Genomic DNA, 20,512 nt, shown 5'->3' with positions numbered 1-20,512 from the left:
TTTGTCAAATGCTGGGCTCAATTAATAATCAAGCTATAGAAAAAGTGACAATAGTCTCAGAGTCATGCTATAGTCAGAATGAGATTGTTTGTCTTATAGAGGTGTGTAATAGCTAGACACACACAAGAAAATCAAAACTTCTCCAAGACATGAATTTTTAACATAAGCATATGAAGTTTTGAACTGCTAATAAAAATAAATAAATAATAATAATACAATAAAAAAAAAAAAATTAAAAAAAAATAAAAAAATAAAATAAAATAAAGGAATTCTATATTAAATGTGAATAAAACGGAAATTAAAGTTCCAAACTTTATTTAAAAAAATATATAATAATAATAATAATTCGACAAAAAAGAAAAGAAAAGAGATATGTCCAGAACTGCATGCCTTTTTACTACTATTTGATTTATTTATTTATTTATTTATTGTTTTATTTCTTACCTAAAAATATTAGTCAGGGCATGGAAATGAACAAGAATGATTTGTTCACTTAAAGAATTTGTAAAAAAAAAAAAAAAAAAAACCTGAGAAATCAACCTATAAAAATGACTCAGAGAGGTCTCTGCCTTTTAAAGGAATAGTTCATACTGTATGTTTTCCATACAATGAAAGTGAATGGTGACCACGGCTGTCAAGCAAGATTTACAAAGTTATACTGTCAGACTTCCATTGCGGTCTGTTTCTCACACAAAGCTATTTTACTACAGCTTCAGAAAACATGGAATATAGCACACAAGACAAATGAACTACTGTTGTGATGGGGTTTTTTTCTGTGTCATTTTTCGGAGCTTGACAGACCCTGTGCCAATTTCATTGTATCATTGTATGGAAAGAGCAGCATAACCATTCTGTCTAACTTTCTGTTCCACCGAAGAAAAAAATATTAAAGATGCAATGAAACAGAAGTAGAGACAGATCATCTTTTCCGTATTGCGACGGAATCTGAGTGTAACAGATTATCAAAAAAAAAAAAAAAATAGCATGAGGACTTGGTTCTATCCATCAGTTAGTTGTTGGTTGGATTTTGAGATGAGCACTGAACTCAAAACCGGAGGAAGATGAACAAGAGTTTTTACAGGGTGGTCCAGAAGGTCAAAACAATTAAAAAATATCATCATAATCATCATTATAATGAATTAATTGTTCACAATAAGATATGCATTTACAAAAAAACAGGGTTATGTATAACATATAGGGTTAATAACATGTACTGTAACATATAGGGTTAGTTTGGCTCCATTGCGACTTTAAAACAAATTAGGGTGAGCAAATGACAACAATTTTCATATAGCTGAACTATTTCTTTTCAACCAGTCACAAAACTTTTGTGCCACAGGAAGGACAAATAAAAGAGGGAAAGGGATTCTGTGGCTCTATTCTGTGGTTTTTCTGTCGCCCTCTCTCTCTCTCACACACACACACACACACACAAACACACACGTGCCTAGACTTGTGTTTGGTCAGTGGTTTGTTAATGCAGGAGCTGCCTGTCTATTCAGCTGCGCAGTAGTCGAGCATGACCACACACACACACACACACACACACACACACACACACACACACACACACACACAGGCTGTACCCAGGGTGCCGTTCTCTCTAAGGCCACTGATGTCAGACTGAAGGCATGTTAGGGGATGGAGGAACAGCGGCAACTGGACCGAAACTGAGACCGGTCAACAGACATACATATGAACTCTCACACACACAGAAGCACAGCTCTCCATTTCACTCCATAAGCTGCAGAAACTTCCATCAGTGCCGTCACAATGGACCAGGACAACAAGTAAACTCCACCCAATCACGACAGCTGTGCCGTTCACACAGGATGTGTTCTGGCACTCTTTCTGCACTGTTTTTTTTTTAAATTGTGCATCTATGTACATGTATGTGATACAGACATCTTTATTGCTGCATCGTATTTTGCGGTTTCAGAATCTCATACCATTGCATTATGAAGATGCCATGTTAAAAGTTACACTTTTCGCATCCTTCCCCATTATCACACACAGAGACTGTGGAAGAATTACACTTACTGGACCATTATGACATTAATTTTTTTTTTTTCACAATAACCTTACAGAGAGGTCCGTGATGGGAAGAAGAAACAGGAAAGAGATTTGTGAAATGTCACAGATTCAAACTCGTATTGCCCATATCAGCGCCACTGCCTAAAGTGTCGGAGCACATGCAAACCAATAGGCCACTAAGAAAAAAAGGGAAAGCGAGCATTGTAGAAGGAGAAAGTAAGGAATGGAAAGGCCACTTGCCATGTCCCGCTGTGTGTTCGAGTCTGCATATGAACTGTAAATGTGCATGCGTGTGTGTGTGTGTGTGTGTGTGTGTGTGTGTGTGTGTGTGTGTGTGTGTGTGTGTGTGTGTGTGTGTGTGTGTGTGTGTGTGTGTGTGTGTGTGTCTGTAGATGTGTGCCCGTATAGGCGAGATGGTTGGAATGAGAGCAGCAAACCACCAGCAGAATGTGCCAGTGTAAGGTTACAGCATTTCAGAGGGCAGCCTCATGCCACGAACGCTCCGTAAAACCACCAGAAGTGGACAAGCAGACGGAGAAGGAGACAGGAGTTGAGAGAGGTGAATTTGTTTGGCTTTGAGGCCTCACGCCACAGCTCTGGCAAAAAAAAAAAAAAAAACCTGGAGTATCTTTTACAAAAAAAATTTGTTTTATAAAAACTTTATATTAAGTGGCTTTAACTACTATGTACTAACAATGAAATTAATAATTTGATACAATGGACTTAGTGTACACTGTACACACATGTTTTTACATTGTACTTATATTTTAAAAATACCTGCATGTAATTACAGCTGTAATTAATTTATGTAATTACACTTGTAATTACATTAAACCTACCCATACCACACCTGTCCCTAGCCTTACCCGTATCACACCTCATTAGCAGCAAAAGTGTTTTACAATACAACATGAACACAATAAGTACATTGTTTTTCTATGTAAGTACATAGTACTTAAAGCCACTTAATATAAAGTTGGACCGAAAATACTATTTCAGTCTATTCTAGTTTAAAAATTCACATTTAATTCAATGTGTTTCTCGCTGTTTCTTTTTATTTATTATTAGTGAAATTCCCTAGCAACTTCTGAGACAAAAAGGTTTCTACCCATTTTGTTTTCAGTGTTTACGTCTAAAGACAAGCTTACACGATGTACTTCTGCTCAGATGGAATTAAACAATAATTCCAGAAGAATCAGGGATGATTCTGATTATGAAAATTGGTGTTTAAACATAGGACAAAAAAAAAAGAGAAGGACGAAGAGAGGAGATCTCCCATGAGAAACCCCACATAAAGGCTGACATTGCTCAGACAAGCACACGCAGCAAACTTAATGTCCTGTACAGAAACCAACAGTGGTCTGACAGCTGGGGAAAAGCTATCTGAAACCATTTGTTGCTCCATTAGTGCTTCACCATTAGAGCAGAACTGCCAGACATTGTTCATTTGATTTGTCAGAACTATTACTGGGCAAATTGCAAAGCTTTAAATGGCTTGTTTGGTTTATAGAGAACATGTTACTGATTCTATCTTTCGGTTTGCCCTAAAATTAAGATTTTGGGTATGTTCAGAATGCTACTCATGATATTTTTTGCAGAATGCAATATGTAAAATAGGGATGCTCCTATCAATCAGCTGCAGATTGGTATCGGTCCATAATCACATTCTATTGCTGCCTTCACATGCTTCACATCGGAAATGTCCTACTTCCCACTTCTGAAGTTGTCATTACGAGCCCATCGCATTCAAGTGCTTTGTTGTCGGAAGGAATAGGAATCATGGAAGACACCAGGTTTATTCTTGCCTATTTATTGGGAAAATCGAAATAAAAGCCAAAATGATATTTAGCGTCCCATTCATTGACAAACATAAACATTCACCGCGCTATCTAGATAGTCAGCTTGCTGACAGTTCTGGAATTCCGGTCAAATACAGGCTATTTTCACTGTGTAAAAAACAAACACTTCAAATAATTATTCATATATGTAAATATGCACTACTTTAAAGGAGACATATCATGCTTTTAAATCGTTCCTTTTTACATATAAATCATACATTTGTAGTCTATATAAAACGGAAATGCAATGCTTGGGTCTGAATTCCTCATTATTATAGCTCCACAGGCCCCTTTTCTACCCCTTTTCTGATGTGCGTCTGAGAGCAACTCGTTTTGGTGCGGTCTCTTTAAATACAATTGAGACACTTCATACCCCGCCCCCTCTCCAGGATGCAGAGGTGACACTCGGTTCAACTCCACCCCGTTCAGCCATTTTTGTAGTTTGATAGCAGAGATACGATTATCTAGCGGCACAGAAACTTTTTATTCACACGTTATTAACAAAATGTCAACAACGGAAGACTTGTCCAGCCAGCCTTACATGTTCGAGCCAGAGTCGGAGCCGGAGCGAGATGAAAATGAAGACGACGAACCTGCAGAACAACGTCTTCATATGGATGTATCGCAATGGTGTGTAACTGTAACGTTATTTACACATGAAACTTTGGTCTTCCGACCTTTTACCACCGTGTCGATTTATTTTGATTAATATGTGCGAGGGAGAGAGAGCAAGACAGCGTCTAGTTTGGAGACGTGTCTTGTTTACATTTTCGCCTGGCTCTGAAGAGAGAGAGAGTGCGTGCGCGCGACCGGGTCTCTCTCTCTCTCTGCTCGTTCTTTCAGTTAAACATACGCCCTGTCACAAGCGCGGCAGTTCATCTACATTAGACGGTGTAATGAAGCGTGTGGGTTACCACATCCAACAACCGAACATTTTAACTTACCCTCTCGTAACTTCTGCATCTTTTAGCTTGGACTACAAAATTGCAGCGAGAAATAAAAATGGCGGATTGCTCGAAGTGTTGGGCTGGAAGTCAATGTCCTTATTTGGCAGTTCCGCTGCAAATACTGTGACGTAATAGTTCACAAAACGTCATAGATAACAGAAAAATCGGAACAGGTTGAAAAATAAGGCCAAAACAGAATATAAAGATATCAACGAAGCACCTGAAGAGAATAATTTCAACTTTTCTGTACTTCTAAACACTCCAAATATACAACAAAATGCATTTAAGGGCTAAAAAAGTGGATTTAGCATGATATGTCCCTTTTAAAGATAAGACAAGGGATGAGAAAATCCTCACAGATTGACAGTGGCAGTATACCAACTAAACCACACAGCATGCAAGAGTATACGCTAGTATTCCATTTCAAGCATCTCCTCTGAATCCAAATGAGCTCAATGGAGAGAAATAAAGGTTTATAGTGGGAGAATTAATCCCGGTCACTGGGCTCCAGAGGAAAGTAACATTGTACGTTACTGGTTTGTGAGCTGGCGAACAGCAGTGTTGCAGGGATGCCAGTGAGCCAAGATGGGAGCCAGATTTATAGCCATGTAATTGGATGTTATATAGCCTCTTAAGAGGGTCTACTAAAGGCTTTTAGAGATGACTAATCCACCTAATGACCAAGACTCATTTCCTAAACGCACAGTCTGCTGGCGAAAGCATTCAGTCAGATGAGTAAAACCGAAAAAATGATAGTGGAAAGATAAGATATAAAAGACAATGGTGTTTCCGCATCAAACTCTGCTAGAATATGTAAACATTCCCTGATGTCATGCACGTCTTAGTGCACTAAACATACAGAAACTAATGAACACATTTTTGAACTGGATTCAACTGTAAAACTACAAGTTTGATCCAGTAAACCTGATAAACCACAGTGAGTGACCCACTTTTGTCACGGCCAAGACCCTAAATACAAGGCCATGCTGCATTCCTCAATGACCGCGGTCAGCATTCAGAGCGTTCGAGGGGCTGGCTGGTTCGAGACATGAAGAGTACATCATCTGTCGATCATCTTCCACCCCAGAAAGCCCCGTAATCCAGCCAAGGGCTTGTGTTTCATACGGGTCAGATGCAGATATGAGTTCATCACCTCTGTAGGGGGGCTATAAAATCCCACTTTAATTAGTGACAATACATACGTCCCTGTCCTCTGACTAAAACAGCTGTGATGAGAAAACACGTCACATTACCAAATGCAGCTTCAGCATGATAAGCTGAAGAACGAGAGCAATGAGATTGAACAACAAGATGAAGAAATTAATTTAAATGAAGAGAACATGTCTGCTCTGTGCTGATAAACAAATGGGGAATGGATTTTGTTGCTACAAGATTTTGTTGCTTGTTGCTACAACTAGACATTGGTGATATTAAGTGTACAAAGCACTCATGGACTAATGGTTAGCTTAAGTTCCAACACATAGATGCGAGATATACTGTATATAAATAAATTATAGTATAAGTTACTGTTTTTTTATCTTTGTAAACAATAATAATCCTCTCTCTCAATAAATAAATTAAAATGACTGAACCTAAACATTTTAGTGTTAAAATTAGGCCTCTTTTTGTCATGTGTCACTGGATTTCAATCGGTGTGAATACTAAAAAGTTGTTCTTAAACCATTTAATAAATGAGACAAGTTTACACGTTGTCGACTTTATCAGTGAAAGGCCGTTCATTTAACTGCTCTCAAGAAAATTTGCCAATTAAAGGCATTCTTTTGCACCATACTGAAATTAATGACTATACTCAATCCACTCAAATCTGAACCCTGAGTTCAGAAATGCTCTGTAAACAAACATGTGAGCACATAAGGTTAAATCAACAGCACTTAATGCTACACATTAGGAGACAAACTAGACGTAACCACCTGTCTAAAACTGCAGCAGACTTCAAATCCCCTCCCCTCAGCAGCGTCTTTTCTGTCAGAAGGGAAACAGGTGGAGGGTGCAGAGGAATGTTTCACCAATATCTCTCTCATCAGATTGCAATTAAAATGGCTGCACCGTTATATCAAAAGTCACTAAGACACAATTCCTGAGATGCCGGATGTAGTGTGTGTGTGTGTGTGTGTGTGTGTGTGTGTGTGTGTGTGTGTGTGTGTGTGTGTGTGTGTGTGTGTGTGTGTGAAAAAACTGTGCTCTAAAAGATAAAGAGATCGGCTTGTCTGGTTAAAGGTGAGTGACGTCTGTCTCCAGATTGCTGCACCGATAATTTATCCGAACACCCCAATCATCATCGTTCACTTTTGGATTCGCAGTCAAGAAACAATGCGGTAAATTGCTGTATAAAAGCAAATTGTTTCTGGAAAACAACTGATTTGAAATATTTGTGTTGCCCATAATTATATGCATGTGTGTCTTTAGTCTTGAGGAAAAAAATCTTCAAGCTTGAAACACAAATTCAAAGTTTTTAAACCTACAAGGATGCATTAATTTGATCAAAAGTGACAGTAAAGACATTTATAATGCCACAAAACATATCTATTTCAAATAAATGCGGCTATATATTGAGTATAAATCAGACACTTGGGAAAAGAGAGAGAGAGAAAGACGGGAAGAGGAATATTTAACAGAAGGACTGATGATCCCTTAATTCTGAAATGAAATATGCTTTTCTCTTCCAACAGAACACTTTCTTCTAGTGCCAGCTGTTCAGACATCTCAAGCATGTTCTGTGATGATTGGTGGCAGCTTTTTCTCCTGAAAAACGGTTCACCATGCTGTTGGAAAAGACTGAACAACAGGAAATTAAAACACCATCTCTTCTCTGTCTCTCCCTCCCAGTATTAGGACAACCTAATGATTTTGGAAGAGAAAAGGGTGGAGAGTTTGAGCCATGATTGGGTTTGGATCGTGTGTTTGGTTGTCCATTTCAGTCTGAGGTAATGAAGTGAATAATGAGACATGAAGCAGCTAGACGCGAACCTAAAAGCCGTGTGAAAGTGGCCGCAATGACACTCTGGAGATGATACCACTCCCTTTCTCCTCAGACGCCCCCTGGCCTAAACACTACTTGTACTCCTATTTCCTGTTTTTTTCCCTTTCAAACATCTTTCTTTAGTAGAGTTTGCTGGGGTAAGCATTACTATTACTATTATTGCCCATGCTTTGGGCCCTATCATACACATGGCATAATGTGGCGCCAGTCGCGACGGAAGTGTTTTTTGCTAGTTTCAGCCCGACGCAGTTATCATTTTCCACATCCTGCACCACATTGTTTAAATAGCAAATGCATTTGCGCCTATTTGTGCACTGGTCTGAAAACGAGGAGTGTTCAGGCGAATTGTTGGCACGTTGCTATTTTGAGGCAACTGAAATAGACTGCGCCATTGACCAACAAAAACCTGGTCTAAAGTCAATGGCGCAGTATTTTATTTATTTTTTGTTATTTAAAGGGCGCATTAGTGATGTGCGCCTATAGGCGGGTCAACAACATGCGTACACTCTGCTTATTACACACACAGGGACGTGCAACGGCACACAAACTAGCCAAATATTAAAAATAAAAGGATTACAATGTAAAAGATTAATATTTTGTACATAAAGATATGATGGAATCCAGCTTGTCCCGTAGATGGTCTGTTTGCGCACTTTAACCTCGCACACGAGCAGTTCCGTTTCCTCTCTGGAGAAGCGTTCTGTCTTTCCACTTGCAAATTCCGTCATGTCAATAGCGAATCCACCATGGTGCGAGAGCAACTGGCTTTTAAAGGGAATGGGAGATGAGACTCTGATTGGTTTATTGCACGTTACGCCCAAAACACACTTATTACTCATTAAGAGAATAGGGACAACCCTTTTAGACCATGCGCCGGGCGCACCGACCATTTTTCCCGTCGTTGAACTAACAAAAGTGGATCGGACACGTCCTAAGTGCACTTGCGCCGTGCGCTTTAGACCACGCGATTAGATTGTTAAAATAGGGCACTTAGAGTTAGTGCCATGATGGTCAACCAAATCAAAAGCAGGTCTACCATCTGGTAGTTCAGTTGATTAACCATCTAGACAAGATTGCACCAGCTAATGTAATGCATCTATGTAAAACCAATGAACTACCACCTAAAACTTTTTTTTTTGTCCTTTTTTACTTCTACAGAAAGTTTCACTCACTTGTTTTGTTTGTTTGCCCCACACAATCTTTCATCATCTGACGTTGGACATTTCCAGACAAATTGCATTTTATTTTTTCTCTCTGAAGTGCTCAGCATGCGGTCTTTAGGGGAACGCAGACAGCTGGGTCACTCTAAATATTTCTTTAACCTTTGTTGAACAACAAAAGCATTCGTTCTGTCCTGTACGGCGAACAACAGGCTAGCATCATTCCCAGAACACCGGCGTCCATCTCACGACAGCTGGACAGCAGGGGCTGGATGGGATGTTTAGAATCCATCCATTCCACTGTTACCATGGGAATGACATAGCAGGTGCATTGCGTGTGAGGCTGAAGCCACTAGATTTGCTCAGAGGTACGGTATGAGCATCACTTCCTGTCCCAAGCCCACTCACCGCTGACATCAGGCTTTGGGTTTGGGACAACCCGTCAGTTCAGGCCAAACTGCCGTTCTCTCTCAATCCTTTTCTTTTTCTCTTTAGTGGACACAAGTTGTGTTCCAGCGCCAGCTAAGGAAGTAACATGGCAAGCTCAATTAGTCAATGGATAAATCTACCCTCCAAAAAGGACAAATGATCTTTGGGAGGAGGACGTATAAGAGGAGGGGGATTCCCCTGAGACTTTAAGAATCATGCGATCACTGATGAAGACAAGGGAAAGACGAATAACAACAATGGGAAAAGAGAGAATAAAGGCCAGACAGAACGAAAGACTGAATGAGAATGAGTGAGAGAGAAGGGTTTCCCCAGAGCACAACTGGCATGATGCCACCAAGAAGGCGTCTACTATACTGTCACTGCTAAGCAATTATGAGGTTTCTACCGGCACTTTCCATGAATACGATACGCCTTAGTGTCCTATGAAATTTTTTAATGAACTGGAGGCCCAAATCCCATGCCTTACGCTGTGAGCGGCATCAGATTTGTTCGATAAGTGAAAAGAGGTGCAAGGGTTCGCTGTCTAACATGCCCAACTTAAATTAAATCTTATATAGAAGTGTTACCCAAATTTTGAACAGTCAACAGTCTGTGCAGCCAGATGGTGTAGTTAAGACATCTACAAGCAGGGGCAAAAAGGGCATGCTAGACAGCAAAACTGTGCACCTTTTTTCAGAGATGATTTGTTGACAAAGAAGCAATAATTACTTCAGATTTACAGATAATTACTTGTGGAAATTGCCACTAAATTTCACACAAATCTATTTTCATTGAGCAGCATTCCAGAGCTGTGTGTAAACGTAAACATCTGAGTTTCTCATCTTCTCTTGCCTCTTAACTCTCCTCTATCTAAAGACTTTAAGCAACATCCATCTGTTATTTTGCACCTCTTCAAACCTCTGAGGGAAAATTGAGGACATACTGATATAGAAACACTCACTCGTGCACTTACCCATTGCCACAGGGAGAAAGACGATTAGTTACTGTCATTACGAACCCCAGTGAGGAAAGGCCTGACTGCTGCTCCTGGGACTGCCTTCACTTCATTGTTTCCCTTTCTTTGGCTCTGTTCAGAATGGCATTCTACCATACCATCAAACATCAGAATGAACAAATAAGTTTGGCAAAATGTACAGTTTAAAAGCAGAGTGGAATTCTGTATCTCACAATGCAATGCACTAGACTTTTCTATGTGACAAATGAACAAAAAGCAATATGAACCATGTGAATTTATCAAAAAAAATTTTTTTACACAATTTAATTAGGAAAGTAAAAAAAAAAACATACTATTTAAAAAAAAATATAATGTATGACAAAAGTATACAGTATGAACCATATTCAGGGTACACACTAGGGGAATTAAAAAAAAAAAAGACAAATTTAGATATTCAGATAAGTAGCCTAACAGTGTTCATTTAGTTGTTGTTTTTTCTTACAGTTTTATTTATTTTTTGAATGTGCTTATATTTTTATATTTTGAGTTATGTTCATTTCCCCATGTACTTTTGTCATTTTATTAGCTGGGTTTTTTATATTGCTATTTATCTTCAGTTTATTTTATTTCAGATTTAGTTTTGGTTAGTTTTATAATGAATTTTTACTTAATTACTTAATTTTAGTGCTTCAATTTAAACTTATTTCAGTTTATTGCCAAGGTAACATTTCTAAATTTCAATTAGTTTAAGTTTTTCAACTAATATTTAGATTTTATTTTATTTCAACTGTTTCAATTAACAAAAATGTTTTTAATAGTTTTAGTTTTATTTACGATGATAAGTATCTTTCGATTGTTAAGTATTTAATTCACTGGATCATTAAAAAGAAATGACCACATAATAGTAAGAATACAGTTTTAGTTATAAATATCTGCAAAACATAACCATATCATGATATATACAGTTACTGTGATAAAAACAATTACTGGTATTAAAAAACAAGATTCTGGTCATACCCGACCCAAGAAGATGGCATGTTTAATTTGTCAAATTAATTGAAGGATGTAAGGAAAAGATTCAATGGACAAAATATGGGAAATTTAGATGCAAATGTTAAAACTCTACAACTTACATAACCATACAGTATTTCATTCCAAATATGGCCTCTGAATCCAAGTTTAGCAGAGAGGAATAAAACAAAGACAGGGTCATTTAATAAACATTCCAAACAAAGCCTTTGTCTATTCAACTTTTTCTCACGGACAGTGACTCAACATCCCAGTTTCTCTTTAATTCTGTGATTCCTTCTTAGTCTGAGATCATCAGAGCACACATTATCCTTAATAACTCCTTAAATCCTTTATTACTACAAACATACCCACTGTCACGATGAAGCTAGATAATTAGAATCAACTGTCTACTGAACTTCCTTAAACGAGATCCCACACAAATGAGAAGAGACAGATTCACACACACCGACAGAAACCTAAACAAAAACATGCCTTCTAACTATACTCTTATCGTAATGATAGAAAACCTAAAATCATCATTCTAATGTCTGCACGCCACAGGCTAATTATTAATCCAGGATGGAGACATTCTCTCTTGCAGTCTCTTGTATTGTTTACAGAAAAAATTCTCACAATCATTGCAAATATGTAGCAATATATACATTTTATACATTATTCTTAAAGGGATAGATCACCCAAAATCTGTCATTATTTACTCACCCTCGTGTAATTTCAAAAATATGTATGACTTTTTCTTCTGCAGAAAACAAAAGAAGGTATGACCAAGCAACATTGGACCCTCATTTACTCACCCTCAAGTTGTTCCAAACCTGTATAAATTTCTCTCTTCTGCTGAACACAAAAGAAGATATTTTGAAGAATATGGCTAACCAAACAGTAGATGGGCCCCATTGACTTCCATAGAATTTTTTCCCATACAATGGAAGTTAATGGGGCCCATCAACTGTTTGGTTAGCCATATTCTTCAAAATATCTCCAGAAGAAAGACATTAATGCAGGTTTGGAATAACTGAGTAAATGATGACAGAATTTTCATTTTTTGGGTGAACTATCCCTTATACAAGCAAACACTGAGACATTTAAAAAAATATATCTTCTAAAGAAGCTATAGATCTTATAAGTTATAGACATTATGGGTCATTTACTCACCCTTGTGTAGTTTCAAAGTCATAGAGCTTTGAAACAACATGCGGAGCTAGAGTAAACGATGACTCAGAAATGTTGAAACGTTAATTCTTGGGTGAACTATCCCTTTAAGGCGAGCATCTTAAAATCCGGTGTTTTCAGCCATTCAGAGGTTCTCAGTAAATGCTCCATCTCTGCATGTGCTGTGAATTCAACATGCATTTGGGAATGCAAAGCTTCACATTTGCATGATTTCCAACATTTTTGTGGACAGAACTTTATAGCATTTCACAAGATTTCTAATGAGCATTTGTAAACCTGTTGTCACCAAAACATAAAGGTCTTCCTGCAGTTTTATGTCAAAATAAAAGCTTGAGGGTTTAACTATTGAAAGTGAATGAATGAATGAATGAATGTCTATAAAATAATTTTTGTTACATGTTAGGTACAACCAATTTTCTTCACTAACCCTGATCCATGCAGAAACTAAAGAACAATGGTTGAGAATCTATAAATCACTCTAGAGACTATAGATTTCTCAGTCTTTCAAACACAGACACCACACACACACATCAGCAGCCGTAAAAGGCGATCAGCTCCATTGTTTGAACATTCCTGATTACTGCATGTGACCTGTCGACGGCAAAACCTTCTTCGCATATCTCCGCATTCGAGACACAACCATTAGAAACACTTCAGTGGAATGCAGTGAACAATCTGCGCTGTCTTGTGGATACGTTGCCAAAAGAAAACGGGCTGGGAAAGACAAAGGGATGATTGAAGAGCATAACTGAAAACTATGTATGTGGTTTGCACCCTTCTTGTGAGATGCAGAATGTGTATGAGTATGTGTCCATTTCTGTGGAGTTACTGTGGCCGCAGATCGTGTTAAAATGAGCGTATCGTGAGTGCAGGACTGAAATAGTGTATGTGAGAACTCATTCATTCACACCAAAGCTTGATACTCATGAATGAACTGACAGAAGACCTTAATAACAACCGGTGCTCTCTGCCAAAGCACACACAAGGCTGCATACGACTGAGATTCTTTAAAGCCCCACTGCCGATTATGGTTTGGCCACTGGGTTCGACACTCGTGAGAGTGTGGGCAAGTACTCTAAATTCCCCTTCTAAAGAATGAATGCAGTAAAACCCAACCAAACCTCATAGAACTAGACTTCATAGAACATAATCTAACATAATTAATTTAAGACTTTAAATGCTTCTGAATGTTTGCAGCTAGTTCATTTTTTCCTAAAAGACACATCTGGGGCTTTAATCAAGACGATGAGAAGAGGCTTCCTGTTCACATACAACCAGCGCCAGTCTCTTCCAATCACAATATGCCAAACCACATGGGGGAAAAAAACACTATGCCATTTCTACCAATTAAACAAGTCAAACTACGGTCAACAAAGAGGTACACAGAAACAGTTAACCCGTAAATTTGCCATACATCCATCCAAATCCAGGTTCATTAGAAAAAAAGAGTGCCTGTGGCAGCATTTCTGTAAAATATTACAGAGTTTCTTGCACAATTTGTGACCATTTCAAGGCGAAATATCAATGTACTAATGTAATAAAAACAAGGTTTTATTACATTGGTTGTTTTAGATATCTAGAAAGTTCAGTAATGAAATGTTCGGTGAGTGGCGCTAAAATATTAAAGGTGCTCTAAGTGATGTCACGCGTTTTTTAGGCCAAAACATTTTTTGTCACATACAGCAAACATCTCCTCACTATCCCCTAGCTGCCTGTCCCCTGAACACACTGTAAAAAAACGCGGTCTCTGTAGACAGCCCAGGCTCCACAAACGGCAACAAAAACAAACTGGGCTCACCCGCACCACGAAACACAACAAACAGTGTTCCAGACAATAACTGTCGAGAAGTATTTGAGGGTGGGGTTTGGGGGGTTAGTGCGCCGTGCGCGTACACATGAAGGGGGTGTGTGGAGGAGAGAGAAGCATGAAGAGGGAAGTTTGAATTATGGCCGACACACGACCAAAGAGACACGACATGACGTTCCGATGAACAAATTGCAAAGAGGGACAAGGATAAGGAACGCGCGAAGTACCTAATTTACATCGGAAAAAACTTCGAAAGGTGGCGAGAACTCCGCCGGCAGAAGGGATTCCAATCCGACATTCAGTTGCTCTGTTTTTGCAGAACTGGTGGGTAAATCCATTTTTCTTTCTAAAATGACGTTCATGTTCGCCAAACCAACACAAGGATGTAATTAGCTGCAGTCAGCATTAATTTTGGTGAATACAACATATATGTTTCTAGCAGGCAGCTATACTTTGACTTTCCTTTATGTCGGAAGGGAGGGGAGGAGGGAGGAGACGAGGGAGGAGACAGGATGAGGAGGAGGGAGGGTCTAGCTAACCTCCATTTTGTTTGACAACAATTCGAATGTCAACAAGAAGTAACGTCTCCCGGGATCGCTTAGAGCACCTTTAATGCTCTATTGCATTTTAAAATAACATACCATCTACACTAAATCCTACACTAAATCCTACCCTAAACCCAGTGCTTTAAGTGGGCCGGTACGCGCCGGTACTCAGTACCGCCACTTCCAAATATAGCTCTTGAGCGTACCGCCACCTCTCCGTGCACCCAGAACGTGCTTTTAGCGTACCGGTACGCTCATTTGCACATCTGTTTTAATCCTCTGGCTGCGCTGCCGCTTTTCAGAGCGCCCTTCACAATGCACGGCGCGCGCTCTATTTCAGCATAATGGTTGTTTGTTGCCATGACAAAGGAGGAGGAAGCACAACTGAAACCGCCATGGAAGCACGAGAGGACCTCCCGTTATCGTAAACGACCACCCGCCAACTCTCACGCATTCACCGTCCGTGAGACACATGCACGCAATTGACACTTTTCACACTCTCTCACAACACATCCATTTTCTCACGCACAGAAAAATCGCGAAGCAAAGAGGACACGGAGACAGAGCAGGTTAGTTATGATATAAAACAAAATCCCAGCTCTCAGATTCTGTCATTTTTATAACGAAATTCAAACAATAAATAGGCTACCGTTTTGGCGCTTGTAAATGTGACATGACAGATCCCTAGCGCTCGTGAACCGATCATCTCTATTAACACGAATGAACACAATGTTAAAAGAAACAGTACAACTTACCGAAATGTATATTCAGCCTACATAATATCGATCAATCAGTGTTTTTCAACCGCGGAAAGGGTCAGTAAAACAGCTGGAGAACATAATATTTACCTCAGGAAAGCCATTTGATGACCATAATATAGGCTATAGCACGTGAGTTGGCTAGAAAAAAAACAGCTATAGAGAGTATTTTTGCTATGTGTACTATATTACATATTTATTATATTTTTTTACTTATATCATTAAATAAAGTTGTTATTAGGATAAAAAAAATGCATTATATTTAATTTGAATTATTTTTAACCTTAAATAATACTACCAGCTGATAGGGCTCTCTGTATGTTTACATCATTAGGTGAGATTTTTTTTCTTGAGAAAAATGAATGCCTATCTTGTGTACCTAATATTTATCCAAATTAGATTATTTTTTACATCCCAACAACCCCCCACCCCACAATAAAGCCACAATAAAGTTCACAATCAAAGTTCTAACTGCTTGCTTTTAAAAAATAAAATTAAAAAATAAATAAAAAATACTTTTACTTCAATTACTTAAGTACATTAAATATCAGGTACTTTAAGACTTTTACTTAAGTAATATTCTAAAAGGTAACTTTCACTTCTACCAAAGTCTTTTTCTAGTATGATACTTGTACTTTTACTCAAGTATTGCTGTCTAGTAATTTATACAACACTGCGTCTTATAAAGTCAGAATTCTGACATCTTTTCTCAGAAATGTGAGATATAAACTATCTATAAAGCTAGTCAAATTCTAAGGGAAAAAAAGACTGACTTTTTTTTTCTTTCTCAGAATAGTTTATATCTCACAATTCTGACTTTATAACATGCATTTTGCGACTTTATATCATGCAATTCTGACTTTATATATCCCAATTGCGCCTTTATTTCTCAGAATTGCGACTTTATATCTCGCAATTGCGACTTTATATCTCAGAATTGCGACTTTATTTCTCACAATTCTGACTTCTTATCTCGCAATTATGAGAAAAAAAGTCACAATTCTGACTTGATATATCGCAATTGTGAGAAAAAAAGTCAGAATTGTGAGATAAGTCGCAATTATTATTATTTATTTATTATTCAGTGGCGGAAACAAGCTTCCATAGTTACCTCAGGGGAGGAGGGGAGTCAGCAAAAAAAAAAAAAAAAAAATTAGAGTACCGGCACCTCTTTTGAGCCACTTAAAGCACTGCCTAAACCTATACTATAACGTAAACAAAAACAAACATGAGATATAAATACATATACTGCAGTTCTTAAACTCTTTAATTGTGACTCGTGTTTCAATTAACTCGTACCCATGTCCTCCACATCGCAAGTACAATGCTGCACCAGGTGAGTTAAAAGCCATATATGGAGATGGTTGTGTTGTTCGTGTCAAAATGTATTAGTATACAAATTATACATTATATGTTAAAATAATTTTGAGGTCATTACATGGTGTAGTGCAGGAAACCGCATGAAAATAAGGGCCAGATTTTTGGACACAGTTATTTTTGCGGCTGAATTTATCACATTTGCATTTGTAGGAGTTTCTCTTTCAGACACAACATTTATGGGAGGATAGTATTTAAATGAATGAGATTTACTAAGGTTTAAGCTAGTCAATTTACTGGTATCTGTGCCATTTCTTAACGTCCAAAAAAAGAATGTCTGTGATATTAGTAGATCATCTGCACCTGATTATCAGCGACTCTGTTTGCGACTCTACGATAATGCTCCAGTGCTGCTCTTAGTAGACTGAGTTGGTCATTATGGAAATGATCCCGCTGCGTCTGTGTTCATTAATTTGCGTGTCATCAGTAGATCACGCGCAGAACTTTCCACTCCCATCTGTGCTTTTATGGAATTGCACTCTCACGCTAATTTGCTCTATTTAGCAAATCTGGCCCTGTGTCTTTATTAATCAATAATCTTCCCCCATAATCATTATTTTTCAAGAAAGGATAAAAAGTGTTGGAGTTTTACTGCCGCTAGTGTTCATTTCAGCTGGAAACTGCAGTGAATTGTATGTATAAGTACATTTTGTACCTACACATATACAGAGGCAATTTTTCCAATGAGCTTATGTTGCTCTATCCATATAAATTCATCCATTTATCCATTCCTGTATCCATTCTACAGTTTTTATTTATCCATTCATTTCACTTATCTATCATCCATTCATCCCTCTACCATCCATCTATCCATCCATCCATCCATCCATTCATGCATCCATATACCCTGGAAGGCGGCGGCATGTGCAGAAATGAGATATTTCAGCTCAAAGCTGTATGATCTGATGTTCTGGGTGGTGTCTCTCAGGACTGCCGCTCTGTAGCTCTCTTCCATTCTTCGCGTACAACATGATGGCCCAGCATGCTTGCACACCGACAGGTCCACATCTACAATAAAAGAGAAAAAAGTAACAGCACTTGTTAGACAGAAGTTGTACAAATCACATTAGTGACACAATAAAAACATAAAATAAACCTGCCTTGCACCAATATGACCATTCACATGCATTCATCCAACTTAATACACAGCAGTTGTGGCATTGAGTGTTACTGAGGCTTTGCCTTGTGCATTGGAGAGATCTGGCAGGCGAAAAGATAGTATAATGAAACCTGAACCTCAGAAAGCTCTTGCACTCTCTTCATGGCTGAAACATAATTACTCCGGATGCACCACGTGCTTTGGGTCCCAGAAGGGTTAAGTCAGTTAAAGCAGCATTGAACCCCATGCCCGATGCCCCCACCAGTCTAGGCCTTGCATGGGTATTTGTATTCCCAATAGTCTATATGAACTGTGCAAATGAAAACAAAAACAAGAATCTTTTAAATAACACGACATGCTGTAAAGCTGTATTTTAACACACAAGTGGAATAAGGGTTTCTGAATTTTCCATTGCATACATTTCGAAATGGCTTCCAAGCAAACTTTCCTAAATGGGAAACTCACTCAATAGACACACCATGATACATTCTGAAATATTCCAATTCATTGTCACTCGTTATACACAACATTATGAAACGACATGAAATGTTCGCTTACTGTTTCCATAGTTAATTAAATGACAGATTCCAGGTTTAAAAAAGAACCACTGCCGCTTTCATTTATGAATAAGGAGTATAAATATATCTTTAGAATAACGTGCCTCAAACTACATTTTTACAAAACGCCAAAAACCTATACAATACAATTCATTGCACTTTCCAGCAAAATTACGATTACAGGCCAGGGCAGATTACTGATTAATAAAGACTTATTTTCTCACAGTTCCTTGCACAATATCTCAAAACACTTTTGCTGCATGATTTGTAATGTAAACTAATACATTTTGTTGAGTCTATTAACTATTAACTTTGTTAAAGAAAGAGAAACACACAGCAATGGAAAAAGTGAGATATGCAGACTGTCTGTTCATGATGACTGATGTTAGGCCTGTGAGGAAGCTTCATTCCATTTCCATGCTGTACAGACGTCCGCTATGCACTTTAGAGACTCAGGTCACTACTGTGACTCACAGGACATTATTGAAGAACTATCTGAGATTGAGTTTCAGCTGTGTGGGCAGACAGACCTCGTCTACATCAGGTCATCAAATACAAGTAAAAACCACAAGCACCTGCTCCGCAGGATGGTGTAAATAACAGTGGTCAGATTTTAAAGACACACACATACAGGTACATGTGACATGATCACAAATCCACTGCTGACATGACATGCCTTAGGGATGATGGAAACATATTGACCTTTAATAAAAAGAAAAAAAAAGAAACTGTAACAGCAGCATTACTAATTGAAATTTTGATTGGTAGATTAAATTATTTGCTAAATATGAATGCACATATTCAAAATAGTTTCAGAATGTGGACGTATATTGACTATAAAATAATTAGAAGTTATAATTCAAGATTTACCATTTTAAAAAAACAAATGTAAAATAAACATTCTTTATGAAGCAAGAGAGAAAGAAAGAGAGAGAGATTAAAGAGTTTTAAGGCTTCATTAACTCAGCAGGAATCAGCTAATGATACAGAAGTTGGCAGAGAAAGAATTAACTAAGAGGCCCTTGAATAACAAACATACATGACATAAAAAGAACGATTCTAATAAAATACTATTTTATTATAAATAACATAAAATAAAGTTCATTTGATAGAAGGGTCATTATATGCTTAAATTATCTAAAGATGTGGAAAACACACATGGAGAAATAAATAGTATAGAACAGGCATTTTCAAATTGGGGTTTGGTGGCTACAAAGGGATTTTAGGAAGTCTAAGAGACAAGTTTTGTGGGAAAAAAAAAAAATATATATATATATATATATATATATATATTTTATTTAGTACAATGCAATTCAATGAGATCAAATTAAAAGTCAATAAATAAATTGTGTTACCTAACCCAAACCCTAAATTTTGTTGATCACTTTTAATATTTAAATAAATTGTTTTTAATTGACTGAACACTCTCAGAAAATGTGGTACAAAAGTTGTCACTAGGCCGGTCCCCTTTCAAAAGGTATTCATATGTACCATTTCTAGGTACTTATATAAGGTACAAATTATGCACTCTATAGGGGTAATAAGGTACAAAGATGTACCTTTTGAAAGGGTACCTCACCAGTGACCACTTTTGTACCTTTTTTCTGAGAGTGAAGAAAATATATAGCTGGAATTTTCCTTAACAAAATCTTTGAAAAACCCTGGTCTAGAAGACTATCTGAAACCATCCCTGTCATCTGTCTTTCTCCAAGTCTTAATTAAGAGATGAGGGAATGAATTCAGCCCCTGGTGAGTAAATTAGGACCTCAGCAGGAGACTGTGGTTCTGCCTGAGTGGACACTTCCT

At 37.9% G+C, this 20,512-nt stretch overlaps 1 protein-coding gene across 5 annotated transcripts in view; it reads right to left on the bottom strand.

Annotated features, from left to right (window-relative positions):
* Positions 1–20,512, bottom strand: part of gpc5c (glypican 5c) — a 123,833-nt gene that overhangs the window by 93,538 nt on the left and 9,783 nt on the right. For all 5 annotated transcript variants that reach the window (XM_079875465.1, XM_079875464.1, XM_079875462.1 and 2 more), the window contains exon 2: positions 17,897–18,058. In XM_079875465.1, the coding sequence (XP_079731591.1) occupies positions 17,897–18,058 (162 nt within the window). The remainder of the gene's footprint in view (positions 1–17,896; positions 18,059–20,512) is intronic.

Source organism: Squalius cephalus, assembly GCF_949319135.1.
Source record: "Squalius cephalus genome assembly, chromosome: 7".
Lineage (NCBI taxonomy): Eukaryota > Metazoa > Chordata > Actinopteri > Cypriniformes > Leuciscidae > Squalius > Squalius cephalus.
This window is presented reverse-complemented; position numbering and strand designations above follow the sequence as displayed.